This window comes from Nomascus leucogenys, chromosome X (genome assembly GCF_006542625.1).
Source record: "Nomascus leucogenys isolate Asia chromosome X, Asia_NLE_v1, whole genome shotgun sequence".
Classification (NCBI taxonomy): Eukaryota; Metazoa; Chordata; class Mammalia; order Primates; family Hylobatidae; genus Nomascus; species Nomascus leucogenys.
The window spans coordinates 134,167,216-134,180,501 of NC_044406.1; the positions used below are offsets into that span (position 1 = coordinate 134,167,216).

Here is a 13,286-nt window from a genome sequence, read left to right on the forward strand (position 1 = left end):
GTTAACTTGCTTGAAAACTATCAAGTGCTCTGCACTTAAAAGTATTCTGATCTTATTGATCTGATGACGATGATATCCTCTTGGAACGATAGGGTCACAGAGCAATAGGGATGTTAAGTGCCTACCCAAAGGCAGAGGATATGTCTGTGGACAGTCCTCCCTGAGATTTATAGAGAAGACTTCTTTATGGCTTTACTCTAGGGTGTATTAAGCACACTAAGCATTTTACAGAATATGTGGTTGATAAAGCCTCTGGTCTTAGAAGCTTACCTTCTAAATCAAGTGTCTGTGATACATCAGGTAACAGATCAGACATGAAGGGAAGCAGACAATACTGATAAGGAGAATGGCATTGACCAACATCACAAAAGAGATGTAGTCTAAGGAGAGATTGGAAGAGCAATGCTCACTTCCCAAATTGAGCAGCAGGTCTAAGTACATTGAGTAATAGGAAAGAAGACATAAAGCAGGGAAAAAGGCAGAGGCTTATGCTAAGCCACTGTGAGACTATCTGCAGGAAGACCTGTGCCTGTCTAAGCATGCTTTGTACTTTCCTAGGGAATTCAGCCCGCCAGCTGCCTGGGTTCTCCTGACAAGCAGCTGGGCCCCGTCTCCAGGCCAGCTTTTGGAACACAGTGGAGGAGATTACTCCACGGAAGCAATTTCTGGGTTTAAGACACCCAGTGGAAGTACACAGCCTGCTCCACCTATGATTTGTGACTGATGTGATTCTTTATGGGAAGGTCTTGACCTTGTTATAGACTCCTGGAGGCTGGCCCTTTCTGGGTTTCTTGTGAATGCAAGCTGCCACTCAATCATTCATTCTCAGCTTTGCAGAGGCCAGAGCTCACGGGAGTCAGTGTTCACATCCACTTGCTTGCCTTTCTTCTCTCCTTTGCTCCCATTTTTAAAAATGGGCTTTAAAGGCAAAAGGTACAAAAATACTTGGCTTTATATGATTTTTTTCCCACCTGTTTGGCTGTTTGATTGAAATAGCTCTGTCTCATGCCAGAAAAGCCAGTGTGATTTTTAAAATTATTTCCATAGAAACCGAAATATCAGTTTATTCTCCCATATGCAAATTGCAATGCTTTCAAGACATAATGGTCCATTAGCCAACGTTGGCCAGTCTTACTGGGAACATGCTGACATCCTCCATAGTGTCACCTCACCATGTACCATGGTGAGGTTGAATCCAGGTGCCTTTTTTTCATTCAGGTTGAATCCAGGTGCCTTTTTTTCATTCCTTTGAAATTGCAATATTGAAGTTAATCTCATAGTATCCTTAAAACTATTTTTCAACTTGGGATGGTTTGGTGCTACATCTCAGTATTCTCATCTGTAAACTGGAAGTAGTTAGAGTATCTAATTTATGGTGTTGTGGTGCAAATTAAGAGAGAACTGCAGGGAAAGTGCTCAGCAGCCCAGTTCCTGGCATATAATGAACACTAGCACTACCAGGACAAATTATGCCCTGGATCCCCACTATGGCCATGGATATAGCCTGCTATGACCCTGACCCTTGGCTTGGGCAGTGGCAAGCCACCTTTGAACGTCATTAGTGATCCATAGGACATGTTCACAGGAAAGAAACATACATTAAGTGAACTGCTGGTGTGGGCAAGTAGGTTCAGGAAAGTGGTAAATTGATATCCCAGCTTATCAGAAGGAATCTGATAGAAATTGTTCAGGAATAATTGCCTAAAGAAAGCTTAAATTTCACCAAGTCAGATTTAAAATGATACAAGGTAGTCAACTTTCTCTGTTGCTAAAGGAGGACAGAATAATTATGAAAAAGTGAAATTCACAGTTCACCTCAAAATTTGGTTTTAGCCTTTAGTTTCAAATTCGTAACTCACCAACTTCTTTTTCTCCCAGTGGCTCCCATCAGAATAGCCCCATGTAGATATTAACCTTGCCGGGCTCAGTGTGGTCCACTGGGAGTTATCTGCATCACCTGTGATTATATTGGAACTGCAGAACTCAGACCTTGCCCTGGGCCTACCTAATTAGAATCTGCAGGTTAATAAGATCTCCGGGTGATTCCTATGCACATTAAATTTGGAGAAGCATGGGTTTGTGAGTTTTCTCACCTAAATTACCTCATCCAGCCCTTGTAAAAACCTATGGGATATATTATCCCCATTTTACAGGTAAGGAAACTGAGACCCTTATGTTAAGTGCCTAGCCTAAGGTCATACAATGATGAAGTATCCAAGGTGACCCTCAAAAGCAGATCATCTGACTTCCAACCCTATGCTCTTCCCATTGTACTAAAACTGACTCTTTAAAACCAGTAAGGAAAATGCAGCTGTCTAGATATGTGGCGGTGGATTGAAAATGGGAGACGGGGCACAGGTAGGAAAAGAAGAGGCCAAGTGCCTGAGTCTGGTCAGTCTACAGAAAGGACAACCAAGCCCTGATTAGTTGTGAGTCAAACATGGTGCTGAAAAGCCATTGCCAAAATCACTCATAATTATCATCTCAGAAAGGAAGTAGGGGTTGAGTAAGTTAGAAGAAATAGGAACCAACAGCTGGTGATCGAAGAATGTAAAAAGCCGGTCATTTACAGTTATCATAAAAGTTCCAAACAGTCTGTTTGCAGCCTCTCTGGAAGATGTAACCTCTCATTGCACCACTGATGTGGCATTAATCTACTAGCAACTTTTTACTCAGAGATCTGCTTCCCAGCACGTCATTTAGCCATCAAGGTTCCCTTCCCAGGATGGGCTTATATGTTTGGACTTCTCTGAAGGGAAACTAAATTTTACAAACAAAAGAAAATCGGTTCAGGTGTAAGAGGGTGCACTCAGAATTTTAATTATTTGGATCTTGTATTACCTTCCTATTGCTGCTGTAACAAATTACCTCAAACTTAGTGGTTTAAAACAACACACATTTGTTATCCTAGAGTTCTGGAGGTCAAAAGTCAGATGTGGGTCTCACATGGTTAAAATCAAGGTGTCAGCATGGCTGCATTCCTTTCTGAAGGTTCTAAGGAACAAACTGTTTCCTACTCAAGTTATTAGCAGAATTCAATTCCTTATGGTTATAGGACAGAACTCTCCATCGTCTTGCTGGCTGTTAACTGAGGGCCAGTTCCAGCTTCTAGAGGCTGCCACATTCCTTGACTTTTGGCCTCCTTTGTCCATCTTCAAACGCCAGCATAGCAGGTCAAGTCTTTCTTACATGGCATCACTCTGGCCTCCTCTTCTGCCTCCCTCTTTCACTTGCAAGGATCCCCGTGATTACATTGGGCCCACTTGGATAATCCAGGATAATCTCCCCATCTCAAGATCCTTAATATTTACATGTGTGAAATCACCTTGGCTATATAAGGTAACATATTCAGAAGTTCTATGGATCAGGATATGGACATCTTTGGGTCAGTCATTACTCCATCAACCACAGATCACTTCAGTCATTCAGGGCTTTAAGCAATGTCATGTATAGTAACTTGTCTGAGAAAATGAATAGGAATGAATAGGTGTGGACCTCCTTATTACTCTTTGCAAGTAAATTGAGGCGGCTCTACTTCAAACATCAGGATGAGATAACAGGACAAACATCTTAGTGTATACATGTTAGGCAAAGATAATCTTTTTTTGAAGTTATATCAGGGTGTGGCCCAGATCACAACTGGACCATGATCGACTGTCTGCTCATCAATAGCATCAGAGAATTAGCAGAAAATATATTTGATTGTGACTTGCTTGTGATGATATTGGGATATGAATTATTTTATTTTCAAATTGTGCTCGGGGGGCATCCCAAGGAGGTGGGGAAGCTGCTGGGAACATAGGCTCCCTCCCCTCTCCACATCCCTTGTTTCTTTTTTCCACCAGAGCAATTCTGTTTTTATCGGTTTTATATATTATTCTTCTGTGTACACTTTCTATTTCTGCATACACTATTTGTTGCAGAAATGGGCTAAGTGGATTTTCAGGGGACAGGGGAGATGGGGGAAGATTTCAAAACTGCTGACACAGACAAAATGGAATCTTCCCACTCTCTGGCTAGAATAAGTTCAGGGTTCAGAGTGTCTGCCTCTGGTGGCCTAATGTGATGAGGCAGACTTAATGCTCCAGTTCTGGAACCCAGAGTTCAGAGACAAAAACGAGGGAGGAAGGGAGATAAGATCAGCTGCGGATGTTGATTCCTTTGCCTGAAGTTCATCTGATTACAGCTTAATGATGAAATCAAATATGAAACCGTTCTAAATTACCTAATAGACAGACATTTTATCCCAGTAAAACTGGAACACAGTCAAGCTGATGAAATTCATACAAGTCTTAACTGAAGAGGAGAGTTTCACATAGGACTCTCCCATTAAACATCTCATGCTCCATGTCTTTGGCAAGTTCTGGGCCTTGTGAAATGTGTTGCCAAGATCAATACCCTGTGGACTTGCTTATAGAATCTTCCCATGTACATTTCCTGTACATAGTCTGGATGCCCACACAGCTTGATGGAGCAGAATGGCCAATTCATCATCTCTGTTTAACTCCAGAGAAAGGGATTTACAGTTAAATTAGAATTAGACTCAAACAGCACTGGTGCAGGTGTTTGGCTTTCTGGAGGCTGTTAATCTGAATTAGTAAAAAGTCTGACTTATAAAATAGCCTTACAGAAGTGCAGTTTTAATCCTGTGAGGTTTATACAATAACCCTGTAACTGATAAAGTATTGTAGAGACAGGACATTCCTAGACTTGCCTTAAGGAGCAGATTGGATTGCACAAATGTCTCCTCACATGTTTTCTCATAAAGTCCATAAACAGCCTCACTTAAAATCTCCAATACACTTTAGATTCATAAGGATTATAATCTTTGAGTTGGAAGACCCCTTAAATTTTGTGAGTAGTGGGGCCAGTGGTGCAAGTGGTAAAGGAATTTACCAATACAGTTGTAGGTAAAGAAAGGAAGATTTATTAAAGTATGAAAAGATGTTGCAAGGTTGCAACAGCAGAGAAGGGGCTGTCCGCAAAGAGGCAGGGGCTGGAGGGAAGTTTTATAGGGTCGTGCTGGAGGGGGCTATGTGCAGAATGAGGTCATTTTGCCCATGAAACAGGGTCATTGTGCCTGTGGAATGAGATCATTGTTTGGGATTAGCCATCTCTCAGAACAATTGTTCATTGTTCTTCCCCACCTGGGCCCTCCTACACCTGGGGGCCCTTCCTCATTGTTGCCTACTTATCAGGACTCCATACTAAAGATCATCCAACCCCACTTCAGACCCACAATAAGGATTCTTCTCCCACATTCTTTATAGCCGCTGGCTATCTGCTCACCTAAAGTGCAGGGTTCACTGGCAATGCAAGGTAGTACATTCTTTCTGTGGTCAGCTGTAAGTTTTTAAAAGCATTTCCTGATGTTGAGGTAAAATCTTCCTGACTAGATCTCCAACTCATTGGTTTTGTATTTACCGTGGAAGTTCAGAACAAGGCCACTCTTTCCCTGCCGCCAGGGCAGACCTGCGCATTGTTTGAAAATTTTCAGTATATGTGCCCCTCCCCCGACCCCCAACCCAGAGTCTTCTTCAGGCAGAACAGTCGGTTTCTTCAATGTGGCCTTTGGCCTCTCCATCTTTTCTGCATCTATTCATTAATTGTGGTGCTACACATTAATCCCTTTATTGCAGAAGAGTCTGGGTGGTGTAAGCATAGAAAGACTATCACGTATAGAGTCTAGGGTGCCCAGACTATTCTCTTAAAGCCCATCTTTTTCCCCTGGCACTCTCAAGCTTTCCACCAGGGCCAACCCTGTCTGGAGAAGGCATCTTAAATGCCTCCCCAGCTTCTGTCCCACTGGCCTACTCTTTGATCACCTTCCCCAGCTTTGGATTCCCCCACTAGGGTCACTGACTTGCTAAGCCAGCTTCTCTGCCCCCAGTCTGGCCTATGACCATGAAGACCTAATGAATGGGTTTGGGATTAAAATGAAGCTTAGTTCTACTTGGTAAAGATGGCTCACTCTGATGAATATGATAGCAAAATCTGATCTTTGAAAAGGTTGAGCAGCTGACTTTGAAGTCATTACAAATGTGGGTCCTTTGAGAAGTTTTATTACATTGTAGTGAAGTTACTGAGTACACTTTTAATATTTACAGACTATAGAGTGGATGGTTTAATATAGCAAATGTTAATTATTTTTAGTATCAGACATTATGTTTGTTGTAATCACTAGCATTCTTTTTAAAAGCAGGTTATTGAAATATGAAAGTAAATGATGTGTGGAAAATAACATTAATACAGTTTTAGTGAATGAAGAATATATAAACTGTGCGTTAGTTTTTCATCTCCTAGGCAGAATCAAGTATTACATGGGCTAGCTTTACTCATAGCCACTTTAATGTACATCTGGAAAATAAATTAGTAACGTATGAAAATAAATGTAGCAGAAGTGGAAATTTAACTAGCTGAACAGCTAACAGATTTCAGTGAAGAACTGAAAGTGACATATTATGATGCTTTGCCAACTTGAAAGTTCCATGGTATATTCCAGACAAGAATGTGGCCTTAAACCAACTATTCAGATATTGATGTTTGTCCTGCTTTTAAAGACAGTGTTTCAGTTTTGTACTCACGTTTTGTCCCTGGGAGCAGTCCCAACCGGGCGCAAGGTAGGCCCACAGGAAATGAGGCCCAGACTCAGATGTAAAGCTTACATTCCTTAGCAGACTGGCTGCATCTACAGTCTCCAGCAAGCCCATGAGCAGAAGATGGAGAGTAGAGGCACAGGAAAGGTGCTGGTGAGAGCAATTTTGCCTCCATTTAAGCAACCATTATTCCCTTCCACAAACTCTGCCTCTCCATTTCCACCTGTGCAACTTCCCAGAGAAAGCAATTCCTTTTCATTAACACACTGAAGTCCTTCACCCCTAGTCTGAGTTCTCATGGTGTCCTCCCTGAATTAAAGTCCCTCCTTCTTATCCCCATATCTGTATGTGTAAGTAGAAAAAGCTGATGTACTTCTTGTTCTTCTTATACTAATTTCCTCTATGTGTTCATTGTCAAAATTGACTGTGCATGGAGTCCCACCTGAGAACACAGAAACAGATTTAGCTATAAAAATTCTTAAGATACATAATTTCAGGTCTCATTTCATTGGGTCTCAGTCAAGGTTGCCCTTATGTTTAAAACAGTTTTAATTTCATGTCTTTATTTATATCTACTTACAAGTATTGTCACATTTTCATATATGATTTCTATTCACATCCATAATTTCTTACAATTCTGAAATTCAAAAAGTTCTGAGAACCAATATTTTTTCTAACCTTGAGACAAACTCATTTGATGATAAAACCTGACCTAAACTGTTGTAAAGATATTTATTTAAAACATTTATGTATTCCTCTTACTGTGAATGTTACTGCAACAATAGCAACAAGTTTTATTAAGGGGTGCTTATCCAGATCCCACTGAGAATATTATATATGGTATATTCAGCATATTACTTTTTAAAATTAAAAACATCTGAATACCAGAATACATCTGTTCTCAGAAGGGCTTTAGATAGGAAAGATATATACAAAACACATACACACACACACACACACACACACCCCAATTTTTTTTACTAAATCCATGAAACTTTGATTTAGCTAAGGAATAAGTTGATTTTGGTAAATAAATCATCCGTGCTTCATGTGTATCACCTTAATGTATTTGGTTTTGAGGGAGTAATCCCAGGGATTTTTTGTTTCTTACAGAAGTTGCTACAAAATTATCTAGTAAGTGGAACTCTATCCAGAAATATTCCAAAGTCAACCTAGAGTCTATTTTAGCTTAGTAATAGCAGGATGACCAGCTTCGTTTTAAAAGAAATGAGTGCATAAATGTGAAATGACACTAGGAAACAGCCTTTTCTCTTGAGAATCATAAATGTGGATACAAATTAGATTTTATCCCTCAATCCACCACCCAGTATTCTCAGTGTTGCAGATGCTCTGTGTTATATTTAAAACTTGGGAGGAATTGAGGCCAAGTTAGCCTAATCTCTGGATTAGTCTCACTTAGATTTCTGTTCTCTCAATCTTTATTTAGTAACCAAAGACAAAAACAATTGATTAGATTTAAAGAGAACTTTGCATAAATAGGGTATCATTACTGACACTAAAGAGAGATCTACAGAGGAATGCAGGGAAATAAGAACCCTGTTATAGGTCTCCTCCCTTTCCCCCCCACTGCTGGAGGAAGACACACAGTTCCCAGGAGATACAGTAGTCTCCTTATTTCTTGTACTTTCCCTAATCTCTTGATGTACTTGGCAGAGAAATGTACTTGTAGTTCGCATTTACTTAGCAGATAGCAGTTTAAAATGAGCTTTCACTATGTGAAAGAAAATGTCTACCTGGGAGATTAAAGGGCCAGTCTTTAAGGACACACGGCACAGGAAGTGGAAAGGCCCTCTGCACTGAGTAGTGACTGATGAGGAACCCGTGCTGGCTTTGAAGAGATCCTATTCCTTCCCAAGCAGCAGCTCAGTATGGCTCCAGCTCAGCGAGTGAGAGTTGTAATGTTGGAGAACAGGCTCTAGTGAGGGCATGGGGTGGGGTCATGAACTCGTTTGGGTTCAGGCAATGAATAAAGGTCTGTGCTCCTTGAGTTGGGGGCTGGGGAATCCTTGAGGATCCTCTTTCTCACATTTGAACATGGGGCCACAGGACCAGGTGACCTCCAGGACCATACTGGGCTCTCTTGACTGAGCTGCTGTGTCAGATTTGGGGAATGTGAGGCAGAGAGCAAGTCAAGTTGCTGCTGCATGCAAGAGGCTGCGAAGGCCCAGTAGACGGCAAACAGACAAACAGGCCCCGAGCACTCCCCTCCCCATGAGCTAAACTGATCTCCAAAGAGGGGTTAGGCTGAAGAGACAGAGGGAGATTAGAACCTTCCCCCAAATTTAGAGACCCATTTCTGAGAGAAAGCAAAATTCAGTCCAAAGCGACAATGAGAAAAAGAAAGGTGATGGCATACCCCAGTGTGCCAAGATGCAGCTGAGGCTGACTTGTTATAGGATACAGAGAGCAAACGATCGGTAAGGAGGAGTATTAATTATCAATAAAGGCAGAGTAGCAAATGGTGTCACTTTCCAAATGCTTTGCTTGGTCAGCTTTACAAATTTAAAATCAATCATTACAGCTGGTTGCTCTCTTATGATCATAACTCCTTGTAAGAGTTACAAAGAGGTCATAAAAAGTATGGTGGAGGAGGCCTAGAAGTGTGTTGTCTCATTCCCTTATTCATGCACCCAACAGACAGAAATTGAGGACCAACTCTAGTCACTTTGGGGCTGAGCGCCAGGCCCTCAGCAATGAATATGCTCAGCACAGCTAGTGCCCTTTGAAGGAGCTGGGGGGCCAGGGTGCTAGGTGCTAGTCTTGGCTCTCCAACTAGCTGCGAGGCAGAGACCAGCTCCATCCCCTTTCTACCTCAGTTTCCTCTAATTAAAATGATAATTGAACTCACTGCTTCTTGGTAATAGAACCATATACCATATGTTTAGCTAAGATCAGAGCCCCTTGATGAACTTGTGGGGTATTGAACAAGGGGGCAACAAAAAATGAAAAACTACCTTAACTGAAAAAAAAAGGGACAGTTCAACATCTAAGGCACTACATCTATATCTGCATCCAGAAGGCCTGCAAACTTGGCTTAAGGTTTTTATGTTGAGTGAGGGTGGCAAGGCTTTTCTGGAAGACAAGGCAGTGTGATGGAAAGCCAAGGAACTTGCATACACATAGGCCTGGTTCTCCTCAAACCTTTCAACTTGGGCCAGTCACTGGGCCTCCTAAGCCTCACGTTTCCTATCTGTAAAATGGGAACAGTAAACCCCACTCTACCTGCATTTCACGGATCATAGACCCTTCAGCTGAACTGGGCTGTTTTCCATCTTATTTGAGAGTAAATGAGGCAATGAATTATGTTGTTTTTCTTTCAGCCCACCCTTGGCCACTCCCCAGCCCCCACCTGCAGTGCAAGCCAGCGGGGGTTCTGGCAGCTCCAGCGAATCGGAGAGCAGCTCTGAGTCAGATTCAGACACTGAAAGTAGCACCACTGACAGCGAATCTAATGAGGCACCTCGTGTGGCAACTCCAGAGGTGAGTGAAGGTGCCAGGGCCCTAACCATGATCTGCCTGTCCCGGAGGCAGCACCCTCAACACACACACACGCACGCACACACACACACACAGTTTCAGCACAATAATTAATAATTAATTTAGCACAATAACCACTTCAGAGAAGTATCCAGATATTTAACAGCATTTTTAAAAAACATATATTCACATGCTCCTAACATGCATACATTTTTGGCTGTGTGACTGATTTGCTGTGTGACTCTCTTAGCTTCTCTTAGCATAGTAAAACTAGCATAGTAATGAATAGACTAGCAGCTTGTCTTCTGAGAGACCCAATGAAGCCAGTCAAGATCCAATTCTGGCCTTGGGGACACTAACCCATACTCGTGATTAAAGTGTGAATTGCCACTTGGCAAGTAAGACCCAAGAAGTATGGCTTGCCTTAAAGGTAAAATGATTATTTAAATGTTATATGTTCTTTATTTTAATATGCATCCTTCAAGTGTGTTTGATAATAATTCACCAAAACATTTAACACAGCTCCATGAAATACTGAAATAATAATTCTGAAATAAAAGAATTTGCTTCACATCCTCTGTGAGTCCAGGATAGCAGCTCAATTTCCCTGAGCCTGCATTTGGTACAGCAAGTAAATTCCACCCTCAACCCCCGGCTCTTCATACACTTGTTTTTCAATAATCAGGAAAGAAAACTAGGAGACAATAATAATATTACTGCTATTAATAATAGAGATACCTGTTGAACATGGACCATGCATGTGCCAGGCACTGTGCTGGGCTCTTGACTTGCATTTTCTCATATCATCCTCATGACAACCTTACAGAGTACTTATTATTATTTTTGTTTTACAAATGAGAGAATAAGGTTCTAGGAGGTTAAAAAGAGCTTTCCCAAGACCTCACAGACAGACAGTAGTAGAGCCAGGACTGAAAACCCCGGTCCACGTGTATCCAGAGCTGATGTTCTCAACCCGAGAGCTCCGCTGCCCACAGTGGCAGCTGATACAACTTCCTCAACCTTTGCCTGCCATTGTCTTGTGCAGGTTGCTGTCACAACTACTCAAGTGTTTTTAATTCTGTCACCCTCTATTGGCTGGTACCATAAGCCTCAGCTGATGGCTTTCAAAAGAAGAGCTCTTCTAATAAAAATGATGGCTCTTTTTTCAGCTGGCAGAACTCAGAGTTAGGAATCAAGGACCCGAATAGTATGCATCATTGCCATGGTTTAGTGGATGCTAATGTCTGCATGCATGTTCCTATAAATTGGTTATTGCCCATACACCAAGGAAAGCTCAGTGGTTTCTATTTTTTGGAAGTAAAATCTTTTTGTCCTTCAGTAAAAATACAAAAGGCCTGATCTGTTTGCAGGGAATGACAGCATCATATAGAAGGCACTGGCACTCTGGCAGCTGGAAAGCCTTTCCTTTTGAATTATACTTGAGGTGCGCCTACATTCCTTTCAGGATCAGAGACTATTACCTCTGCCTCCTGGTGAGAGGTTGAGTGATGATTCCCACAAAGGATTTTGGAAACAGGTTTTCCTCATGGGCATCCCTGCCAACGCACTGGAACATCTCTCTGTGAATAATTCTTTTCTTCCTGGCCAAAGTAGAGAATATTTTCAGAGAAGAAGTAGAAATGAGCTTAAATAAGTAGACTGCAGCTGGTTTGTATCTGGCTATTTAGGTCATTTGAATATTATGGATAGTGGGTATGTGCAGGTGTGTGTGTATGAGTGTGTGTATTTGTATATGTGTGAACGGTCACTTGACATCCAAAGCTTTTAGTAGTAGTCTCTGTACTGAGGGTTCTCTTGAATCCTTCCCAAGTGTAAAAATCGTTCTTGCTGCTGTTTCTCAATCTGCAGCCTGAGCCACCCTCAACCAACAAGTGGCAACTGGATAAATGGCTTAACAAAGTGACATCCCAGAACAAGTCTTTTATTTGTGGCCAAAATGAAACACCCATGGAGACTATTTCTCTGCCTCCTCCAATCATCCAACCAATGGAAGTCCAGATGAAAGCGAAGACGAATGCCAGTCAGGTCCCAGCTGAACCCAAAGAAAGGCCTCTCCTCAGTCTCATTAGGGAGAAAGCCCGTCCACGGCCCACTCAGAAAATTCCAGAAACAAAGGCTTTGAAGCATAAGTTGTCAACAACTAGTGAGACAGTGTCCCAAAGGACAATTGGGAAAAAACAGCCCAAAAAAGTTGAGAAGAACACAAGCATTGACGAGTTTACCTGGCCCAAACCAAATATTACCAGCAGCACTCCCAAAGAAAAAGAAAGTGTGGAGCTTCATGATCCACCAAGAGGCCGCAACAAAGCCACTGCCCACAAACCAGCCCCTAGGAAAGAACCAAGACCTAACATCCCCTTGGCTCCCGAGAAGAAGAAGTACAGAGGGCCTGGCAAGATTGTGCCAAAGTCTCGGGAATTCATTGAAACAGATTCATCTACATCTGACTCCAACACAGATCAGGAAGAGACCCTGCAAATCAAAGTCCTGCCTCCATGCATTATTTCTGGAGGTAATACTGCCAAATCCAAGGAAATCTGTGGTGCCAGCCTGACCCTCAGCACCTTAATGAGTAGCAGTGGCAGCAACAACAACTTATCCATCAGTAATGAAGAGCCAACATTTTCACCCATTCCTGTCATGCAAACTGAAATGCTGTCCCCTCTGCAAGATCATGAGAACCTGAAAAACCTCTGGGTGAAGATTGACCTTGACTTACTCTCTAGAGTACCTGGCCACAACTCACTCCATGCAGCACCTGCCAAGCCAGACCACAAGGAGACTGCCACAAAACCTAAGCGTCAGACAACTGTCACAGCTGTGGAGAAACCAGCCCCTAAGGGCAAGCGTAAGCACAAGGTGAGCTGTCCAAAGTGGCCTGCCACGTGCTTGTGAGCAGTGTTTGTGTGTTGTCTAACTTGATCTTGAGCCTCATTTTCAAGGAAGCCAATGGCAGTGCATTGCAGATTTTGGTAAAGGTGATGATGCTTTCTGTGGGAAATGCAGTATTTGACATGACCAGAGAGGAAAAACTAGGAATGATCTGTAGCCAGTGGCAAGAGTGTCCATTATGGCATATGAGGGCTTATGTTGTGTAGGAAATAAAAATATGAAGAAAGTCTCCTTACTTAGGCAAGGCACACAAGTGCCCTCAATGTCCGAATGCATCTT

At 42.2% G+C, this 13,286-nt stretch overlaps 1 protein-coding gene across 3 annotated transcripts in view; it reads left to right on the forward strand.

Annotated features, from left to right (window-relative positions):
• Nucleotides 1-13,286, forward strand: part of AFF2 (AF4/FMR2 family member 2) — a 518,465-nt gene that overhangs the window by 454,293 nt on the left and 50,886 nt on the right. For all 3 annotated transcript variants that reach the window (XM_003271824.3, XM_003271823.3, XM_012498708.2), the window contains 2 exons: nucleotides 9,938-10,097; nucleotides 11,964-12,974. In XM_003271824.3, coding sequence (XP_003271872.1) covers nucleotides 9,938-10,097; nucleotides 11,964-12,974 — 1,171 coding nt within the window. The remainder of the gene's footprint in view (nucleotides 1-9,937; nucleotides 10,098-11,963; nucleotides 12,975-13,286) is intronic.